The 22,830-nt window shown below is 41.5% G+C and overlaps 1 protein-coding gene across 3 annotated transcripts in view; it reads right to left on the bottom strand.

Annotated features, from left to right (window-relative positions):
* The window catches only part of UBE2F (ubiquitin conjugating enzyme E2 F (putative)), an 87,257-nt gene extending 64,833 nt beyond the window's left edge, over window positions 1-22,424 (bottom strand). Inside the window, exons 1-4 of one of the 3 annotated variants that reach the window (XM_033010768.2) lie at window positions 22,277-22,423; window positions 19,567-19,700; window positions 9,718-9,747; window positions 7,084-7,149 (exon numbers count right to left, since the gene is read on the bottom strand). In XM_033010768.2, coding sequence (XP_032866659.1) covers window positions 7,084-7,149; window positions 9,718-9,747; window positions 19,567-19,684 — 214 coding nt within the window. In that variant the 5' untranslated portion in view covers window positions 19,685-19,700; window positions 22,277-22,423. Of the gene's footprint in view, window positions 1-7,083; window positions 7,150-9,717; window positions 9,748-19,566; window positions 19,701-22,276 lie in introns of all 3 variants that reach the window. The other 2 variants (XM_033010769.2, XM_033010770.2) reach the window with 2 other exon arrangements.
* Between the last annotated feature and the right edge of the window lie 406 nt (window positions 22,425-22,830).

Here is a 22,830-nt window from a genome sequence, read left to right as displayed (position 1 = left end):
AGTCAGCCTGCAACTCTTGAGATGGTTGTGCTTGGAAGCTGAAATGCTTGCAAGTGATCTGAAATTAGTCTGTCTGGCATTCCCTTACTGAAAAAAACTCAATGGCAAACAGACAGGTACCTAGCCCACACTGGGGCCTTGGGACACCTGAGGAACACTCAGGCTCAAACCACCTTGAGTAGTCTAGCTCTCACACAGTACAGCCGCAGTGAAGGCTTGAAGATCAGGAAGGCTGCTTATCATTGTATGACAAAAGTTTTTTATATATTTAAACCAACATTGCACAGGAAAGGTTTGTGAAGTAATCCATAGTTTACAGAAAGATTAAGAGTTTCCCTTACTATCTAGCTTGTTCCAAACAACAGAAAACTAACTCTTTTACTATAGGTCATCAATATCCTCTTTCAGGGTGCTGTCTTCCGGACCTGCTGCCTTCCCAGTCCCTACACAGATCTAGCATGACCTTCTGTTTTCTCATGCCAACCAATGCACTACATCCACCTGCTCAGGTTTCACTCCATGCTACATCTCACCACTGCCAGCACAAGTTTGTAGCTTCCACACCACAACTCCCATAACCCCAGGAGAGTCACAAGTCCTCCTCTTTGCAATCTCTCATCAGCTGACTTACTGAAAAGGAGATGGCATCAAGCCTGTTAAAACAACACAAACCCTCGGCTGCAGAGGGAAGTGAGCCAGTAAAAGCTGATGCTGCCAGAGATGAGACTCAACTACACGCGACACCCAGCGTCCCGCTCCACAAGACCTGTGCCTACCGAACAGCAGAGGAGTTGCTGGGAAGTACATCACAGTCCAGCTTCTCCCAGGAGCCTGTGTGTAGACCACTGACAGGTTCAGCACATGAACAACAGAAATTTTAGACTGCAACAGCAGCATAGGCACAGAGTATGAAAACAGAACAGAAGGCTGGTTTTCCCCACCCCACACAATGTTTACTCCACGCTGAACTGTGCAGTGCAAAGCTGTAAGCCTTAGCCAGTGCAAATCTCACTTTAATAACCTGTCCAGAGCATCACGCTTTCCAAATATATTCACTGTTTCTACTCCAATTCAATTCTGAAGTGTGCTTGATTTATTAAGTAGTCTCCTCAGGCATGCCACACTTCACCAGAAAATAAATGCACATGCACTAATTTTTATGGAAAAAAAAAAGAGATAAAAGCATTTATCTTGTTTTCAAATATACCGAGATAAAAATCTGTAAAAAAAGCCATTTCTAACAAATGAGGTGTAAAAGGTGAGTTATACCAATATACTTTTGATGAAACTGCTCCCTGTCAAGTGTATAAAACACTCGAAGCAAGATACTGACTGTTCCAGGAAGGAATGATTAGGGAAATTGTCCAATATCCCCCAGGAGTTCAAACAGCTCAAGCACCACTGAGTTACCCTATAGTACACAGTTAACTGCACTTTATCCACCATCTAGCACATTATAATATTTTTTTAATGAAGCGTCAGGAATCCTCACTATTTCCAAGCATGATGTTGTTCTTTGTAAAAACCACAGTCGAAATCATCTCAAGTCTTTCCGTGATCATACCAAAACAAACAAGCAACACCATACAGGAATTCAATGTTTGTTATAGTGTAAGCCATGTACCCTAAAGCCTTCCACGGCCTCCTCACTGCCCTCTTGCTCACAAGCACTTATCAAGCTATCACTTCCCAATATAAGCAATGACATGAAACACCCACGTGTGTTTGCGCAGGGAGAAGCCTGATGCTGGTACATCCAAGTAAAGGAAAAACACCAACACTGCTAAGGTTGCTCAGGAAGTCCAGCAGCGCAAAGTTATTCTCCTTGGCTTAACTTCAATAGTTCCTCGATTGTGTGGAATTGGAGCAAAGTGCACAACAGCATTTTGCATTCCACCCCTGCTAATGTGAAATAGATGCCTGTTAATGGATGTATCTACATGTGCCTTATGTCAAAGAAAATCCTCAGATTTAATGCATTCTCACTGTAATAGAATTGTCCAACAGAAATATTCAAGAACAGCTCCAAGGGGGGAGAGTGTGCCAAAAGACTGTCAGATTCCTGCCAGTCAAGCAGCAAGAGAAAAAACACTCCACGTCTCTGCATACTGGAAACACCAGGCCCACAACCTCTGCAGCATGAAGGAACATTAAGGCAGGCCCTCAACTCCAAGCACAGACAGCAAGATCACTCTGACATTGCTTAAGAAATGCACAAAGGGGGGGGGGGGGGGGGGGGGAAACCTGAACAGTTATTTTTCGCTTTCTCTGCTCTTCCTCACCACGCAGACCTAGCTCAGGTTAGCTCCACTTCCACCCAGCCGCAGCAGAAACTCCCAGTGCTGATGTGCAGAATGAAATCAGACAAGGTGAAACGAGCTGAAGGGGACAAGCCCATTGTTGGTATAGAAAACCACCACAAAGTGTAATTTCCTCCAGGATGACTGGAATGAACTGGTGTGCAGAGGGTTAAATCATCACCAGTGCCAGCAGAAGAGAAGTAGCAGGACCAGACAGTGAAAGAACACCCCTTTTTCTCTGCAAAAGTGTTTTAAATTAGATCAAGCATTTTCTAAACTGCATATTAAAACCTCCACAGTCCATAAGAGATTCCTCATGTAATACTTCAATTTTCTTTTGTTTTTCTGTGTTCTACATAAGGCTGAGAAATCTCTGGAAGACTTTGAGGACATTGTACCTCACACTACAGGTCACTTCCATACACTTATATGATTGAGTCTCCCTCAAATACAAACCAATACTCATCACTGTCTTGCATTACAACTTCTCATTTTATGTTTCGAGTTTACCTTGACATCAGTCCATGCCAGCACTAACCCAAAAGTGCACTGAGTACTCTACTGGTCCCGTTATAAAATAAGCAAGGACATATTTACCAAATCAGAAGAGTAAAGCACCTCTCCCCTCCCCCCCCCTTTTTTTTTCCAATTCTCCTTGTATATTTGTAAATCATTTCACTAAACAACAATAAAGCATGCTACTCATTATCAATCACTCAAATGTATATTAAAAATTCATATCTCTGGAGAGCCTCCGTCCTCAGCCAGAAATCTTGCAACGCATTAACAAGATAAGTCTTCACAATGAAGTCATCTTCTGGCATCTCAAGCAAGTAAATAGGTTCTCCCACATGCTTTCCTTCCCTGAGGGACAAAGACCCCCAAATTTTTAGGCACATAACAGTGGTGGAGAAAAACTGAAGTTCTGGCAAAGTTATTAACAAGGAAAGTGCTATAAATAAAACAGTCAAAGAGAATAGCTTTAGCACATAATTTAGGAAGTTGGCCACTGACAAGACTTGTGCAAAAAGGGAGTATGTCTGAGCTCCAGTTTTCCTCCTACTACTTAAATTTATGTCTTCAAGCTGTATTAACAGAGCAAGCATACCTCCCACTTCAGTCTCAAGTTTCATTATCGACAACCTGACTCTAATCTTAGTTTGCACTTGTAAGGTGTTTTGATGGCTACAAGTGCTGTGAAAACACTAAATGATTTATCACTTTAAAAGAAAATGCAAGATAATTAGGACAGGCCACAAAGGATGTGCTTTTGTTAGTAGCTCCTTGAATCAGCAGCATTGAAACATTCAGCCAAGCTCACCAACATCTGTCATTTTATGGTGTGCAAAAAGAAAACATGCCCTTTATTAATTCCCTGTAGAACGGGACTCAAATAATCACACTAACCCCAAAATACCCCAATTTGTCTGGGAACTGCAGAAAAACTGCATCAACTCTACATATTCCTCTAGTTTACTTCATGTGCAAGCTACCTACACTCACCCTCTTATTTTTTCCAGGTCATTACCATGTTTTAGCCTCAGCTTCCAATTTTGTGCTCCAAATATCAGTGCAGCAGGCAGGACAGCCCACACTATAAGCATCTATCTCCTTATTTTTCCTAGCTTCTCATCCAATAAGATACTGGCACAAAAATAAGAACAGAGGCAAGTAGTGGCATAAGAGCATTTTTCAATAACAGAACGATTGTTTCAGATGACAAAAAGAAAAAGAAGCTTCAGACAGCTGAGAAAGCCAGCAGTATCTGCCTTAAGAACACACAGTTTGTCCACTGTGGCAGCAAAATCTAAGTCTTGCCATCTTACACATTTTCTACTGTGTGCTACTATATATCCACCCATGGTGCACTGCAGAAAGCTGTAACAAAGGAATCAACATTTCTTGAGGACAAGTAACTTACGTGAAATAAGCAGTCACCCTCATCAAGATTTTCTACAAATTCATTTTAATTTAAACCTCACTGTCACCAGGATAGTTTTGTGACATTAAATACTTACTAAGAGTGGTTATCGTAAGAAGTGGAAAGCAAGGGAGCTGGAAGTATTTGTTTGATGGTAAAGTTTATTTTCTTACTCAAATCAATCTTTTTGTGAGAACATAAAGAAGCTTCTTTCACTGTCCTTTCAAGACCAGCCACATTTGAAATGACTGCATAAAACAAAGCATCTCAGAACAGGCTTTGTCAATAATATAAGCCTGGAATGCTGACCACAAAAAGCATTTCTAGCGTTAAAAAAACATGTTCAGTCAGTATCTTCACGGCACCCTGACAGCCAGCTACTTTTAGAAACTGTCTTGATGTAAAATTCCTTATAAAATGGGGTTACAGAATTCAAGCTCTACTGTTAATCAGAATATAATAGAACTTAAAATATTAATATAAAATAATTAGCACCCCTTTAGCAGATCTGTCATAGAAGGATGCAATCTCTGTAACTGCAGATAAGCAAACTGAGAACCTTAAGTATTGAGCCAGGAAGAAATTCTTTGCTGTGAAGACTACCAACTCGGGCTTATGCACACTTACAACACAGGTCCTAACAGTGAGAACTACAAGACAGCATTAGATATTCCCTGGCACCTGCAGCTGTGCTGAGCCCAGCCCTTGTTCCACAATTGGAGAGCTGCAGAGATATTCGAGGCCAGATTGGACGGGGCTTTGAGCAACCAGGTCTAGTGGAAGGTGTCCAGGCCCCTGGTAGGGGGGTTGGGACTAGGTGGTCTTTAAGATCCCTTCCAATCCAAACCATTCTGTGATTCTGTATTTGCAAAGCATTCCCCAAAGAGCCAGATGTATGAGCAGGATTTCTAGAACTCACTCAGCTCCTCAGTGCAAGAGACAGTTCCAGATAGGAGGAAGAATACCGGTTCTTCCTCTGGACTGTCAAGATTCATGCAACATTGTTTAGACACTATAAAAATGGTTGCCTCAAGCAAAGATTTTGGCCCATTTGAGCCAGAAAAATTCTGTGACAACCACTTAGCTGCCTCTCTGTTATCCCAAAGAAAACCAAGATTTAGCATACGCTAAATAAAAACCTCAATAATGAGGGGAATCAGAAAGATACAAAGATTTTCTTGGTATGTGTTGCATTCTGCCTTTAGAGAACTGTGCTGAGCTGTAGCTGATCACAAGAGTCTGTACCTGAATTATGCACAGCTGAAAATAGATGTTTACTTCGGTCAGACTGCAACTGCAGAGACTTCAGCTGTGCAGCTATATTTAGAGTAACAAAATGTTAATTAAGATCATCTCATTCCCAAGATAATTTCAGCAATGAAGCTAGTACAAAAACCACCCTCTGCACTCAATGACTCTTCTGACTGTAACATCTTGCTGCACAGCAGTTAACAGACAAAAAAATGATTATGTATTTACACACCTTACGATTAGTATGAAGAAGCTATCATTGCTTCACATTTGAGACACCCCTACGCTGCACAGTGATGATCTTGTAAAGTCAACTCATTTCTAAAATATAATAAAGCAGTATCATATAAACTGAAGGACATTTGGTGCAAAGCAGACCAACACTCTTCAAGTAAACACGAGCACATCTCCCACACAGAATGAGAGGTTAAAAAGTTCTATAATAGTACTTGCATTTATTTTTGATTACACTGACTAGGGCAGTCTTACTCATTTTTCCATCACAAAAAGGAGTCACATGAATGGACTTGTTAACAAAGACCACCCAAGATTTCTACTGCCGAGCAAGTGCTAGTTGATTCTGGCAAATAAGCACCAACAGTGACACCTAGCGCCCCTTTGACTTCAAGATACTGAATTATCAGAAACATTCCTACCCTGTTAAGGGTAAACCATTATTTCTATAGGTAAGACATCAGGATGACTGTCATACTGCATCCAAATTCTGTTGTCAATAAGCATCTATAGAAAATGTGCATCTACAAGAATTAGTTGGCAGGGAGATACTGCTCCCCAGCACATCTAGCTCAAACCGTGTACTGCACATGTCAATGTTTTCACTGAGACTCTCAGTCTCAAAGGTAACACACAGCAAAAAAGATGTGCATGTGAAGTTTAAATAATCTTCCACGCAAATTCATCCATAAAACAAACACAACTTTCTATTCTGAAATGGACAGCTAGGTAGGTAAGACTCTGTAGTTTTAGATGGCTATTAAGAAACTTGCGTGGAAATGATAAATTCTGAAGAAATGATTTTATTGAACAACATGCCAGCAGATGCTTCACAGTATACTTAAGCTGTATTAGTAATAAAAAAAAATAATCTAATTTTCACATACTTGAATATTCAAAGACTAAGATTCCTACTTATTAAGCATCTTCAGATATGCATAGATTTGATGTTTTCCAGAAGTGTTCTGTCATCTATCTCCTCACCTCTGCAGAATCAAGCAAGCAGTAGAAAAGAATAAGCCTGCAACATAATGGGGGTGTAATACAATAATTTCTCTAGACATAGTCCAAGTTTTTTCTCAGCAAATAAAACAAGGTGATTTGAAATTGGCTGAGAGAAAAAAAAAAAAATGTTTCGAAATGAGCAAAGAAAACCTGAATATTTCCTAAACCTGCTCAATTTTTACTTTCTTTTTATTGGAATCTAGTTCTCAAAATCCAGCCCAGTTTCTCCATTGCCTCTATAAAACAACCATTGTATTACAGCCAGTCTTTCTTTAACTAGAAAGTTTACTGAATTCTTGAGCAAATTTGGAGTTATGTTTCCTAAACACCAAACACACAGAGAAACAAAAGTAACATGTTTAAAAAAGTTACCTGGGATTACAGCTAGCTGAAAGTAATGAAGTTTGTTTGGGTCAGGAAAGTTCACTTTACACGTACCTGTGAAGCAAAAAGAATAATTTACATCAGACAACTGGTTTTCCATTGTTGGGAAAGCAATTATATCATCTTTCATACTCTCCGAATTCACTCCCTGACTTATCCCTACCTTCCAGTCGAGTAATTTCCTCCTACACTTTGTCTCTAAGCACCTCCTTCCTATACAGTCACAGGTCCCCTGCAGTAATGTAACTTCACTTCTTTGAGCTGTGAGGAAGAAGCTTATTTCCTTACAGTAAACCATGATGTCTCAAAGACCTTAAAATGCCAAAGGATTTGGTCTTCTGCATAAAATAGTAGCTAGATGCCAAGATGACAGCATATAGAATGAGCATCTTTTCCTTACAAGTTCTTTAATGGTAACACATGTATCAACATTTAATCATACACTGCAGTCTGCAAGAAGTCACCCGCCCCACAGCCCTGTGCTAAACAAAGGATTATTTATACCTGCAATGAATTAGATACAAGCTTTACTGAAAGCCTCATCCAAAAGCTGGTGAAGTCTCTGTTCAGCTGTCAGGCTGAACAAGTTTCTTCTGCATAAGCAATTACACACATTAACAGCAAAGGTTATGGAGCATCATTACAAACCAAACACTATGTTTTTATTCTCAGACTAGATGAACTTAAGGTGGATAGTGAGAATGAAAAACAAGTGTGGAAAAAAAGAGATAAAACAATCTGATTAAACTAGTCAGTGGTTTCAGTTCAACAGATGCAAGTTCACAGCATAACAGCCCTTTGTTCACATCTGATGACACAAACCAAGCTGCCTCCCAGGCACAAAACTGGCCTTTCTTGACTGTGGCAGAGACAAGCTGTCAAGCTGGCACTAGAAGATGTGTATATCCATGGATACATTATTATCTATATTATGCAGCCTTTAACTTCTTAAGTATCAGCTTGGCTGTTCTTTTTCTGTAGTCAAGAAGTTAAATAGCATCAGTGATACAGACCCTATTTGCCTGAAAAAGTAACTAGAACAGTACACAAACCCTAGTAATGCATTCACACTGTAGTAACTACAAACCCCAATATATGTTTCTCAGGTGTTTGTTACCCTATGGAAGAGTTAAACAAAAAAAAAAAAAGTTTAACAAAAATTACAATTACTCTCTGTAAAATCACTATAATTGCCTTTAAGAAATAAGAGCATACTGAAAGGAAGAGTTAAGTAATGCTTCTTCCTACCCTCCCTTTTTGCTGCTTCTGTATTTTTTTCCCACTTGTAATTCCTCCCATCAAGCAGTCCGTACATCAAAAATAAGGATTATTAAGATTTGAGTATTGATCTGGGTTTAGAATCATTGGCAAATAGAAGGTGCTCCTCAGAAGTAGCACTCAAAGTTTAACCTGGAGAGAAAAAATATGGTCAAAGTTTCCCTCAGATGGCGAAAGACTAGAAACACCATGAGCTACCTGCCAGCATAATCAGAGAGAATATTCATTGCTTTTCTTTGCAAGATAAGAATATGGACAAGAAAGTGTGAATGCACAGCACAGTAACAGCCTGCATGTACACTCTCAGTCTGCTGCGAGCAGCTCATGACTCCTCTGCAGGGAAAACATCTTCCATTACTCTGAAACAGGAACACGCACCACAGGAAACTCTGCAGAGCAACCAATGGGCTCTGAACATACCTCTGAGCTTACTAGGCAATAACTTGTTGTGGTTGCCTGTATTCCAAGAAATCATGGCAGAATGATGCTGTTCTGGTCAATGCTTGAAGGGGAAGAGAGTTCAGCAACAACTTGGCTTCACTGCTAACACCTACCCTTAGCAACAAATACAGAGCGTTAGAAACTTTACTCCCATTTATAAAAGGGCTTTGTGTTTTGCTGTCCATTACAGAACTGGGGTTTCTAAAGCTAAGGAACAGAACACATATTTGATTTTTAACTATCTATCCTCAGCTTTAAAAGCAATGAGCCATTTATCCTGTGCTCTTAAAAGCCTATTTTAAAGTGGCCATTAATATTTTCAACTTTTATCATAATATATATTAGAATTAAGATTCCAGGGCTAAAACCATATTATCTCGCCCTTTTTTTTTTTTAAGGAATATGGATCAGTTTTTAAAAAAAACTATTTTCATAACTATTTTCCCTATTAATGAACACATCAGGTTACAGCTTGCGTGTGAAGTAAAAAAGCACTAGGTTGACTCAATATGTTCCCCAGAACTGTCCTGTTTGCTCTGCCCCTAAATCACTCTCCTGTTTTGAAAATGAGAGAATAAAGGAAAAACAGGAGTGAGGCAACAAATGCACTCTTTAGTTCCAGGTACCTTTAGGGTGTTTTATGAGAGAGGAGCTCCCTCTCCACCAGCAATCAACTTCTAGAGCCAAATGATCCACACTGCTTCCAGAGGACACTAGTAAGGGTCTACCTCTCTACATGCCTTTAAGAGGTATCAAAGAGAACCTGTTCAAGCCTGAGTGGTAGAGCTCTGCACAGCTTTCCCTAGAAATAACACGTATCATTAGCATTCATACTTCTGCCAAAACATTCAGTTCAACGGCCCTTCTCCCCTTAAAATGCATGCCTCTAAATGCTATACTTACAAGGTAAATTAGCTTCAAGTTCTGCAACCTCTGTTGAAAGAAAAAAAAATTATTGTTACTTATGCAAGCATAAAACCATTCTTGAAGTCCAAATTGGCAAAGGTAATTTAAACCACCCTGTAAAACAAATTTTACTCAAAAATATAATTAAGCTGCACTAGAGGTTTACCTTGAAATTTCTCTTTAAGCCATGCAATTCATTACTAAAAACTCTCATCTGCCCTACAGACAATGCAAATGTATCCTACTGTGATTGGGAGGTTCAGCTCTGCCAAGACTGAAGCACCAGTGCTTCTAATACACAGAGCACTGGCATTTCAAAAGGTGGCATGATCCAAACCTCCAAACCTGCCTATGTAAGGTACTAAAATACAGAAGGCCAGAACTCCACAGCCTGCGAAACAAAAGAGCAGAAAAACATCAAGAATCCAGGTGCCAGTCCAACGATGAAAACAAGCACAGGAGGTTCACAGCCTGCATTGGCATCACCACCCTCCAGCATCTAACTGCTAATGCTCTTCCACCATCAGCTACAGACTGCCTCACATTACACACCGCTTTTGTAGGGAAGCTCCAAGCATGGTATCATGTACTGCAAACTTGAAAACAGCTACTGAAACTCTAATTGAAGGGTACTGTCAAACTAGATGTGGTCCTGTCTGCAGAAACAAGCATTAAGAGCACGGAAAGAACAGAGAAAGACAAACCTCCATGGCAGTGTGTACTGGTTGGTGATAAAAACTGCACCCATTGCACAACTACCCCCAAACCTCTGGTAAGCAAACTCAGGACCATTAAGTTTTTTGCTTCTGTGTCTGTTGGATATTTTCTCTGGAAACACAGTTTGCTATAGATATGTGCTCCTGTTCACTTAAAATTTCATTTTATTTATTAAATTTTCTCATGCATAAAACTTAGAAGTTATAAATACAAGAAAGGAAGTAACCTGATTCAATTGCATAGCTCCTAGGAAGGGAAGTTTATTCCTAAACCCTTTCTCTGACATGCTACCTTCTCTGGGAGACCCCCTGCTTTCTCCCTCTTTTGTGTATTTTATTGAAGTCTTACATTCAACTACCTTTATTTCACAGGTACAAATGAGATGCATTGGGATACCTCCCCCTTTTACTTCTAACATTTTAGGAAACCTTATCAAATACATTTTTGCATTTCCTGTAATCTTTTTTCCCCCCACACTTGATTTCTAACTTCACTTTCTGGTCGGTACAGACACAACCCATTTATTTGGACTAACAATAATATCTAAGAGATTTCACCACCAACTCTCAAAAACATACATCTAAAGAAAACTGTAATTCAGTTTAAGATGCAAGAAGAAATTTCTTGGAACAGAATGCAAACTGATCTCAACACAACTAAGAGCTCACTAATTCCCCTGAACTTTTCTTGCATCCCTGCTTACCAAACCCGGCTGGTCTCTGCAGCAAGCACAATGCTTATTTGACTCCCACCTCCCACATGCGTGGCACAGCCCTGGTACCCCTGCATCTGCAGCCTGCTATACCAAGAGAAAACCCCACCAAACCAGAAGTGCTGTGTTTCACACTTACCTAAAAAGTTCACAACTGCACTCTTTAAAATCCCACACTCTGCAGCACCCGAGTGACCACAGCTGATTTAACCAAAGTTGTGCACTGAAAGATATTGGGGGCATACTTTTCCTATAAGTTTTCAAAGAGTACTGTTGTCATAATATACCAGAAATGTAATTTCAGCTATAATCAAAGACTTAATTTTCACCTTCCCTTTCTGGTTAGAAAAAAAAAAAGACAAGACATAACCAACCACTAATGGTTACAGCTATACAAACCCATCATGAGGGTATTCCTCCAGCCCTTTCTCCTTAAGCTCAACAGCCTTTCGTAGCTGGAGGCACTATCAATCTTCACTAGATGGTAGAGTTTAGGACCTGGCTCTTACTTTAAGGTGTTGACCAACTTCCTTATTGCTTTCTGTGCTTGTGCGTTGTTTGGTTTAATTAATCCTGCCTGCGTTTGCTTCAACTCAGAGCAAAGGGCAGCAGAGAAAAGGGAGACATCAAGGGACAGAGCATGTTCAAACCCAGCAATGGCTGGGCTGCAGCAGCTGTGCTGAGCTGGGGCCTCACTTCTGCATCTTACAAGTTCGGCAGAGAGTTTACTGACCACCATACTTCCTTTGAAGTGCGAAAAATTTCTTGTAATGCATTCACACTTCTGTGTTTCCCTTTGTCTTGGCACAAGAATAAGCAGGTTTTCTTGCAAAAACATGAAAACAAAAGGTGCTCACACCCATAAGTATGGAGCAGCATGCTCTTTCTTTGAAGGTGTGAAAACAGGTGGGAAGGTTATGATAACTAATCCACACAAATGCTTTGTAAGCAAAGGCAAGCTCCCCAAAATTAACGTTTCTATTGAACTGTGCAACAAAATCACTGAAACTAGGAACAAAGCAACTTTAGAAAGAGTAAAAATGCAGGTAAAGACCTGCTTCAATAATCTAAACTTTTAAAGTAACATCAGAGAAACAGTTGTTACTAGCAACTGTGCCATATAAACATCGGTTATTAACAATAACTATCACATTTAGTGGGCCAAAGCTACAGCATTTGTGAGTTTTCCAAATTCTATGACTTTGATAGTGACAGGCCTGACATTGAAATAATTTTTCTGTTTTGCTGCTCAGAAAGCAAACATGTTGCCCACACCATTCAAACTATATTAAAATTCTAATGGTTTAAATTACATATTTTCTACATAAAGCAATACCACTGACAAGAATATTCTCTGTAAGAAAATGCCCCTTGTGCAGTCTGCCAGCTTACTGGCATGGTTTAATAGATTTGTAAATAAGCATAACATAGAAGCAACAACTAGAGTTCCAATGCACTGAACTTTCAAGAGTCCCAAAAGCCTTACTAAATGAAAGAACAAACTTAGTCTCATAATCTTTCTGACCTCCTCTTTCAAAAGATGCCTGCAACTACAGCTGAACAGTAACGAAAACCCAATTCAACTGCTTCTCATAATGTTTTGTGGGTAATCAGTATCCGTGTCTCAATTCACAGCCAGGCACCTCACCGTTCCTTAAGATGCCAAGACAAACAATCAGATAACCCAGTAATACTGTGTGAAAACACCCCACAACTCCCACGGGAAAATGGCACTCCTCAATGCCCACTCGGCACTGGCTTAGAGGTGCAGTAACACTGTGGAGCATCTGAATTCTTCTTGCAAACAAGAGGGCTTGTTGACAAGAAGCAGCAAAGCCAGGATCACTGCAAGGCACTGCACCCACTCTGATAAACCATCCTGGGTAGGTCTGAAAGGCCGTAGGTGCAGACACACGCCAGAGCTTCTGCAGGGGAAAAAAACTGGGGTGCAGTCAGCCCAGATCCAGACTAGCTCCTGACCAGCCAGTCTGGTGTTCCTGAAACCTTATGTGATCTGGTGCAGGAGCACACCCAGGTGGCAGGTGTAGTTGAAGAGTCCTGCTCTTGACCCAGTATGCACATGCTTAAACAGTTCCAAATGCTACTTTAAACCATAAAAAGTGTAAAAAGGCAAGGGTTAAACTTAAACCTACTGCAGACTTTGGAAGAGTTGAATGCAAACTGATTATGTCTCAGAAGCAGCTTAGGAACTCTATAAAACAGGGGAAAGCTAAGCCTAACACAAGCCACCAGAGCTATTAATAAATGATTTCACAAACAATAACTCTCCCTACCCATGACAATTCTCAGGACAGAAATAGGAACACACACTCCTGACGTGTGTACAGGCATATGGTTTGAGAGACACCCACGTGAATGTTATATTCAGTAACGCACGGGCTATAATCACATTGTTCTGCTCCCTCCCCTTCCCCCACCCCACCAGAATATAGAAGTGCTTTATTTACTAGCCTTGCCACAAAGAGGCAGGCCACATGCTTCCTACTGGAGTTTGGATTTAAGTACACCAAATGAAAGCATTATTTCCTCAACTGAAATTAAGTTCTCATCCACAGCAATGCTTACTTCTCCCTGGTTTTGTCCAAAAAGTCCCCTCTCCTGTTTAGGACCCTCTTTAATGTACAGCTTTAAGACTGGTAGAGATGATGAGAAATACCTTGACACTCTGACAAAAACTCAATTTTCTAAGTATTAATTCTAGCAGTACAGTGCTGTTTGCCTCCTCATTCTTATCCATTTATCTTTATAGCTTTCCCTATTTAACTCCTCTGCATTATACATCTGTACAGACCAGTATTAGAAGCTAAACAAGCCACCTAATGCTACCAGTTTTTTTGACAGTGATGTTCCCTTCCACTTCCAAATGTTTATTTTAAGCAAGATACTATCAAATCACATGCTTCAGCTTCTATACACTATTACAAAACTTATTATCCTAACATCAAAAACTAGAAAAAGCCACTGTGGTTGGAAATCTCCAACTCCGCAATGTATCACTTCATACTTCAGGTATGCTGAAAATCAGAAACGTAAGAATTGAAGCAATAGACTGAACCAGGCCTCCCTTTGTCAGTGAAATACTAGAAAAAAAATCTCAGGAATAATTTTTAAAATTAGCTTCGATTCTTGTTGTGTCCATTTAGCTTTACAGTATCTATCACAGTTAGGCTGCAAGCATTTTAGTGTAAACTACTGGTTTCCTCTTTAATAAATATAAATCACTTATTCAAAGTGGTTCCCACTGTCTTCTTCCAAAATAAATGATTTCACTTTAGGGGGTGGGAGGTGTGTGGTAAGAAGCATCACTGAAAAGCAAATGCTTCTGTGATTTGAGTTGTGGAATGTGCAGAAGTTAACACAGCATTTTCAAAACAATGCCTCAAGTAATTTCAACAGTGTTAATGAGAGAAGGTTTTTATTAATTCTCAAAAAAAGTATTTTTTCCCCCCCTCTCAATTTTCCTCCTCTACTATTGTGAGGAGAGATATTACCATACCTGAAGGTTTGAAGAAAGCATATACATCAATTCTCCTCGTTTTAACTTACAATGCACATTTTCTTCATTTTTATGATCAGTTTCCCACTACCTTCTACAAATGCACACCTGAAACATTTACCAGTTATATAAATGTAGTTGTAAAACCCAGAATTGTTGAAGACAACCAAGAAATAAACCTGCTAACTCATTTTCTTAGACACCAAGTTATTTCAAGCTGGCACAATCAAACTAAGCAGCACTGGTAATATAAAACTGAATGATGTTTAGGGGTACCATAAAAAAGCAGTTCAAGGGATAATCTTTGTGACCAATAAGGGTATACATCACTGCTACTACTGACATCCTGGCATGTTCTTTATCTTTAATTCAATTTAGTAGTCACTTTCATGATACAATATTAAACTTAATAGTATTTTGACTTGTCCTCAGATCCTTTCAAATTTTCAGAAAGGATCGGCCTTTCAAGTTCAGCACTGCATGACTCAGAGTAGCCAGGCAGGAGCAGCCATGTAGCCCCTATTCCTAACTTAATGAAGTTCCCCCTCAGAGATGAATTCAACATCAAAAATTGCCTCTGCAGCACAGAACAAATTGGAAGCTGCTAAAGCAAGTGTACTGCTTGCTCTGTTCTAACTTGCATATTAGGCCTACAGAATTAGGGCCTTACTCTCCAACTGAGCCTATATTGAAAGTCCAGTGCAAATAGAGATGCAAGAAGAAGTCACACTGAACTTTTAATAAAGTTGTGCTTTATTACAGCCTCTCTCCTGACCAGGGAGGCAGCAGAGCCACTTCAAACACCATTTCCGTCATCTGCTCCTCCTCACACCAGTATTTGTTTTCTACCTTCTCCAATTATCCACATTTCCTCCACCTGATTTGTCTTGAAGCATGTTAGTCACTGCTTGGTCTCTCTTCAGTCCCCCCCTCCTTGGCCAGAAAGCCTCTCTCCAAGAACTGGCGGACTGAATTACCAGTCCTCACCCTCCTACATGCTCAGACACTTCCACCCGCAGTGATTTCAAAGTGGTGGAAGTTTTCCTGTGACTTCCCGGGGTTTCAGATCACAACCACCACCATGCCCCTCACCCCAGACATATATGCCCTGCTAACCTCCCAAATGTGCTCCATTAGTTGCTGAGATAAGCAGTAGGGGACAGGCTGCTATCAAATCCTGTTTAGCAGCCATGACTAATACCTCAGAGGAAAAACAGCTGGAGGAGAATATCCAGCTGTCTCAGAATTACTTCCCTACATAAAACTCCAGGGACAGAGGTTTTTCCTTTCATAGTATGTCCATGAAATAACCCAACAAAACAGTGTCCTGAGCCCTGATTAATATTTGAATATGTAACAATACTGGACATGTAAGGAATCAAAGGAACAGCTTAGAAAAAACTAACAAAGGGCAATAGTATTTTAAGAATATTTCCCAGAAGTGGAAAAAAAGGCTGTTTAACTTGCACCCATCACTAACACCAAGGACATCCATCACCTGATGACACTCTGCTGATACCTCTCATACTTCCAGTTTTAGCAAAAGTATTTTGAATGACAACTTCCAATTTTCTTCTCATCCATATGGTGCAAATGGCTAACATCATACCTAAATTATCTTTTATTTTTCCTTCTCCAGGGCAGTATCGGTTAGCAGACATATGTAGTTGTTCTATGGCAAATTTTTAGAAGTTTGTAAGCATCTTCTACACTTATTAGTGGCTGGGGTCACGGTCATCTATCCCATAACCAAAATGGCATTGAGCTATTTACCAGTCAGTGTACATAATACACTGGAGGACTGCAGGGTTATCAGTATGACAAGACATCCTTCAAAGAGATCCTATAATGCCTTCCTGGACTAGACTCTCTATCAACACAAACAAGGCTGTCTTTAATTTACCTCCAGATAAAAACCAGACACTGTCTGTGTCTGGGCAATACCTCTAGTAAAACTCGCAGACGTCTGCACAACTTATTAGACTATCGCCAATTTACTGTGGATCAGGAGTAGGAAAGTATCTCTCTAGCACATCATCATCACCACTTGAACAGGCGAACAGCTCTCTGGCCTTGGTTCATACACTAACACCACCTCCCAGGGCCCAGTGGGATTTAGTGTGCTATGCCAAAAATCACCCTCAGCTAAGCTTCCACGACAGCACGTGTAAGCTGCTGTGGAGGATGCTGCACAGACCAGCTGCCCATGGTTCTCCTACTGACTCAGAAGCTATAGACTTACTTGAGGCCAAAAAGGATCCATGTGTGGTACGGAAGAAGCATAGCTATCACTAAGCTTTCTAACGTACGTGACCACAGTCCCTTGTTCCTTCAACTCAGGAGGCTTTTATACAGTAGAATAAAACCACCAGTACTAACAGCGTTAAGAGGTACAACTGAACCAGCACTAATCTCAGCATAGTTCCTGGGGCAAACAAGGACAGAACATGCAGGGCCTTTTCCCATCTCCTCCTTCCTTACCAATGACCAGCATTTCTTTTCTTTTTTGTAGAACAGATTATTTTTCAATTCTCAGTTGACAGGAGGTTGACCTGATTGAGCCTTTCATTCATTCTGCAACTGTCATCTGTTGTTTGGTAACTCCAAACAAACATCAGTAGCAACTTCCACTTAAAACTACTCTTACAGGCTCCCATCAACTTTGTTTCACATCTGATACAGCAGCCTATCACAGTTTCATACAATCAAGCAACAATCAAGTAACAGGCACCCTCACTGTATGCACACCTTTAGCAGACAGCTCTTCACTCCCTATCAGACTCATTCCTGCAGATCTATACGTGACCTAAAAAACACTATCAAGACCAGAAGTCCATCTTCACTCAGGCTCTCAACACTGCAGACACTGCTGCAGCAGATCTACCTTAAAGAGCTGGAGCAACTTCTAGAAGCTGTTGTAACTGAATGGTCTCAATTTAGCCTAAAGAATAGCTTAAAAGAGAATATCCCCAACAAGTCCTGCATACTATCTACTACATTTTCCTCTCACTGTAGTTATACTGAAGTGATCTACTGTCAGCTCCCATTTTGGTCCAGAAATCATTCCAACCAGACTGGCAGCCGCTCCTACAACTCTTTTGGGAGAGTCACGTGATACAACTTTCACACACAATCAGATCACAATCCAGCACTCACCCTTGTCAGAAGGATGCTGGCAGTGCCCTGCTTTTAACATTTGTCAGTTTGGGACTCAACTCATTCATTACTTAGTCTGCACAGGTTTGCTAATGGTAGCCAGAACAATTACAATGTCAATACCAATTTTCTATAGCTTACATTCTTTTCTACCCCTGCAGACTTAGACAATGTTTTAGTCGTAAAAGTGAAACCCACGATTGCTCTAAGGATAAAGTAAAATTTCTTATGGCACCTCACACGGTACCTGGCATTGTAGTTGGAGGGTATTTGTACTGCACTGCTATATTCCCCTAAAGTCTATACCTGTAGGTTAGTGAAAATCTCAGATTATATACATTTAGTAATTTGGCTTTGTAGCTTAGCCTGGTTAAAGATCTTATTCCTCCTGCCCGGTATCTTTCCCCCTCAGAACTAAAGTTAACTGAGGTTTTCCAAACTGGAAGCCTAAAGCAAGCTCTTTGCAAGAGTTCTCACATCATGGTTTAACGTGTCTTAAAAATCCCTGTTCTTAGAACAACGCAAAGAGAAAAAATTGTGAACGTAACATTCCTACAGTCTAGTGGAGGCACTTCCCAGTGTACCAACGCAGAAGCATGTGCAGTGAAACCTTGCCCCAGTATACACATGGCAAAATCTACTCTCATTCAAAAAAGCCATATGCATTGGTAATGCAAGAGTTAAGCAATATCATCCAGGAATATACCAGTGTCAGTCTCAAGTCATTCTGAAGTAAGACCAGGAAATGCGATCTTTCCTTTGCCTTGCACAAATCCTAATAGTGACATCTTACATATCAACAGTAGTATATTTGCTATTGATCAATTTTAGCAGAAACATCAACCTAAACAACGTATTCCTTGCCACTAGATCAAGCTCAACCATTAAAACACTCAACTATTACCAGAGGGAGTAAACAGGAGTTTAAGCCCATAGTAGCTGCCAAATGTCAGCACCTATCAATTTCTAAATATAAGATTATCTATGCTACAGCAAAAATGAAGCGTAAGAAAGATGTCCCCAGTTTTACTACAGTTTAATCACTGTCTCACGCTACATCATTTATGCAGAACTGCCACAAAGTAAATGTCTGGGGTCTTTTTTCCCCACCAATGGCAAGCCAGCTAGTACCAACCTACAGCAGCCTTCCTAGAACAGACCGTACCGTACTACAAAAGCCAAGTGCTGTTTTTTCATTCCCTACTTCACACTGAACTTCCAGTGACTCCAGGCCTATAAAAAAAATCCGTTTGAATTGCTTTTTTAAGCTTTTTAAAAGTTTTTTGCCTCTGATCTGTATCATTAAAGACCACCAGAACACTGAGGCTACTTTTAGGACTTTCCTTCCTGTCACAGGCAGTTACAGCTTTGCTCAGAAAATACCTTCTGATCAAGCCAAATCTGATATTCTCCTCCTATACGTTTAGTGACACTCATGTGACAATTTTTTATCATACTTGTTTTAACTGATGACACAGTTCCCAATGATGGATTAATTTTTCAGCAGAATTAGGAGACGGCTTTTTACGTTTTGCATTATTCAGTGAAAATAAGTCTCCTATAGGCAAAGAGCTGTTGGAGATGCAATGTATGCCAATATATACCCTATAAATATAAAGCCTGAAGTCACAAACAATTTTAAAAATACCTATGGAAATAATTTTATATGCAGTATAGTATTGTTTACTGGCAACACACCTGCAAACTGCAAAAGCCAAAATATTTAAATCTAAGTTCCTTTCACCTTTAACAAGTAATTTATCTCGAACAGACACCCTCCGAGTAGAATCAGAAGCTGGATTGGATGCACGGGGTCCTCTGACACCATCATCCCGCTTCAACTTGCTTGCCAGAGTTAGCATTACTGCTGTCTTCAATCTAGAATGCAAACATTGGAACAAAGTCAATCATCAAAACTAAAGCACTGAGGGGAGAAGTACAAAAACGAGTTACAGTTAGTTCCTTATTCAACAACTATCATCATATTCTTAGCAGTCAAACAAAGAATATGATATATACATGTTAACATGACTGATTAAAGATGAGAATGGCCTAGAATACTTGAAGAATGAGAGTTTGTTTCAGTGTGAATACTGAGAGCGTTACAGTACATCAGGCCAGGAGGAAGTTCAATTTTGCTGGAGAAAGGTCAGACTTCCATCATTGTTTACAATCCAATTTCACTGCACCATCTCCTGCAGTATACCACTGCTTGACATTGCTCCCTTGACAGAATTGCTGTGAAAATATCCCTACCAGATCCCTGGCCAGACAACCTGCTATGGCCATTCTCATCCATACTTCACATGACAATATTCAGAGATACTTTTCAGCAGGCCAGGAAAAAAAAAAAAAAAAAAAGGAAGGGGAGGGGTTACTGAAACAATTCTCTAACACTAGGAAATCAGCTTTGAGACTGCTACCAGGACACAGATCTAAACTGCAAATAGTGCAATTATCTATGCAGCTGCACAACTAACTCTTCACTGTGCAAAGCAACTGTGGAGAAAGTTACATACAGAGATTTGACAACTGAAATTAAGAGAGTGGTTGCTGAGTCAGTCCTCCACTATAGAAGATAACTGCATTGATACATAAATTGCAATAAAAGGTGGACAGAATGCCAAAGTCATAAAACCAAAACATTCAGTCTGTCATGGCTTAATACATTTTGACACTACTCCTAGCTGAAGGCAACTCATTCTTCCTAACAGTTTGGCCAAAACCAGCATGCTGCTTATAAGATCCATACCCTTTAGGACCACCGCCACTAAAATAGCAGGAGAAATGTTTATCCTTTAGTCATACCAGTTCAGTCAGGAAAATAAAGGGAAAAAAAACTTGTAAAAAGTCCACATACAGTCTTTACATGAACTAGCTTGCATAGAAGACCACACAAGTATGATGCAGCAGTTACAAAGACTTGGAACAGATGTTCAGGTAACTTCAGCTCTCAAAGTATAAAATGGAGAATCAGCTGAGATATTCATAAGTCAAATGATAAAGTCCAGTAAACCACTGAGATGAAGACAATCACACTATAAAAATCACAAAACGTGATACAAAATCTATCTTTGTTAGCTCCAGCTCTATGTGACCCAATGTTTATTTCCTTCTTGTAAGCAAGCCCTGCAGTGAAGTTTAACAGGTCCATTGCAACAGCAGTTACTTTGCTTGTTTGTTTCATTTGTTCCTGCCCCAGAGAAAACAGCAGATAAAGCCTCTGGCCTGCCAATCTACTCACTACATCTCCAGAGGACAGCCCTGTTGTTTTCCGAAGGTTGTGACAGAGCTGACAAATTCATACCAAACATCAAACCAACACCAAAACGCCGGTGAAGGGGCAAAAAGGAGAAACTAAACAGCTGGCCTGACACTTGGATGTTGAGAAGAGCATAAAGATAAGTGAGTAACAAGGTTTAAAAAAAAAGGAAAACATATTTCACAGTAGTACCTAACAGTATGAAACTGGTAAAATCTACAAAAAGGTCAAGTTCTCTGAACTTGACAAGTATATGTGTTAGCTTCAAGATGTGTATTTAAAAAAAATAAAATTCAGAGCAAATGTAAATCCCACTTGCTCAACTGAAACATACAGTAGGGGTTTCTTCCTCCCACTACCCCAGAGAAAGAAAGAATATGCAGATAAAACCATCCTTTTTTCCTTGGGAGAATTACAATAGCTGGTATTAAAAAAAAAAAAAAAGTAGAAAAGAAAGGGGGAGGGGAGGGAAGTAGGAGAGTCTGGGAAGTAGTGACACAGAGCCCTAAAAAAAAGAAAAATAAAAGAAAAACTGTAAACTACAGGCAACCCTCTCCCCCACCTTCCCCCCCAAAAAAAACCTAAACCTTTTTGGGTGCCAAATCCAAATAAAATCAAATTCAATGCGAGTTAAACGCCTAAATACCTTTACAGATCTGTTTCCTCACTGCTGGTCCTAGAAAAGTAGGAAACCAAGGAGTGTGACCAGTGTGAAAAACAGATGATTCGCTCCAGCTATACCCCAAAATTTCACCAACGGAGCTCAGCAAGGCAGCACCCAAAACTTGCTAACCACACAGAGAAAGTAAGGCTTTACCACTGCGCGACACCGGGGAGGGAGCGCTGCTGTGCTTATTTACAGAGAAGAGCGACAGAGCCCCGGGCTTTCTCCAGCTCCCTCAGGAGCGGAGGCACCGCCGGTCTCCCCTCCCTGCACCGCCGCCGCTACCGGGAAGCCCCTCCGCGGGGGGCAAGGGGGATCGCTGGGCCGCTGCGGCGGGGGCACGACCCTGCTGTCCCGAGGGAGCGGTCCCGGGGACCCAGCGGGGTACCCCGCACCCGGCGTCGCCGGGGCTCCGAGGCCTGGCGGGCCGGGGCTGCCGGTGAGGGAAGGAAGGGGCCGGGCCTGAGCTGAGGCGGGGGGGGCTAGCCCCGGCTGAAGGAGAAGCGGGAAGAGGCGGCCCGTACGTACCTGAGCGCGGCGTCAGGGCCCAGCTGCCGTGGCCAACACCATCCCCGGGGCTGGCCCGGGGCAGGGGGCGGCGGCGGCGCGGCTCCTCCTCCCCTCAGCGCCGCCGCCGGAAGCGGGGCGGGGCCGCGGGGAGGGCTCGCCCGCCGGCAACAGCTGCGGCTGGGATCTCGCGAGAGTTGAGCGGGAAGGGAGGGCGTGTATATATTGGGACCGGGCGGGGGAGGCTCCTGCTGGGCTCTCGCGAGAGGTCGGCGGCGGGGGGGCAGGCAGTTCTCCGCCGGCAGGGCGGCGCCATTTTGTGGCTCAGCGGGCGGGCAGATAGTTCGGCGCCGGCAGGGCGGCGCCATTTTGTGGCGCAGCGGGCGGGCAGGCAGTTCGGCGCCGGCAGGGCGGCGCCATTTTGTGGAGCAGCGGGCGGGCAGGCAGTTCTCCGCCGGCAGGGCGGCGCCATTTTGTGGCGCAGCGGGTGGGCAGGCAGTTCTCCGCCGGCAGGGCGGCGCCATTTTGTGGCGCAGCGGGTGGGCAGGCAGTTCTCCGCCGGCAGGGCGGCGCCA

The sequence above is a fragment of the Tyto alba genome, unplaced genomic scaffold (assembly GCF_018691265.1).
Source record: "Tyto alba isolate M040663 unplaced genomic scaffold, T.alba_DEE_v4.0 Super-Scaffold_7, whole genome shotgun sequence".
Classification (NCBI taxonomy): Eukaryota; Metazoa; Chordata; class Aves; order Strigiformes; family Tytonidae; genus Tyto; species Tyto alba.
The sequence above is the reverse complement of the archived record's forward strand: the minus strand, read 5'-3'. Positions and strand labels throughout refer to the sequence as shown.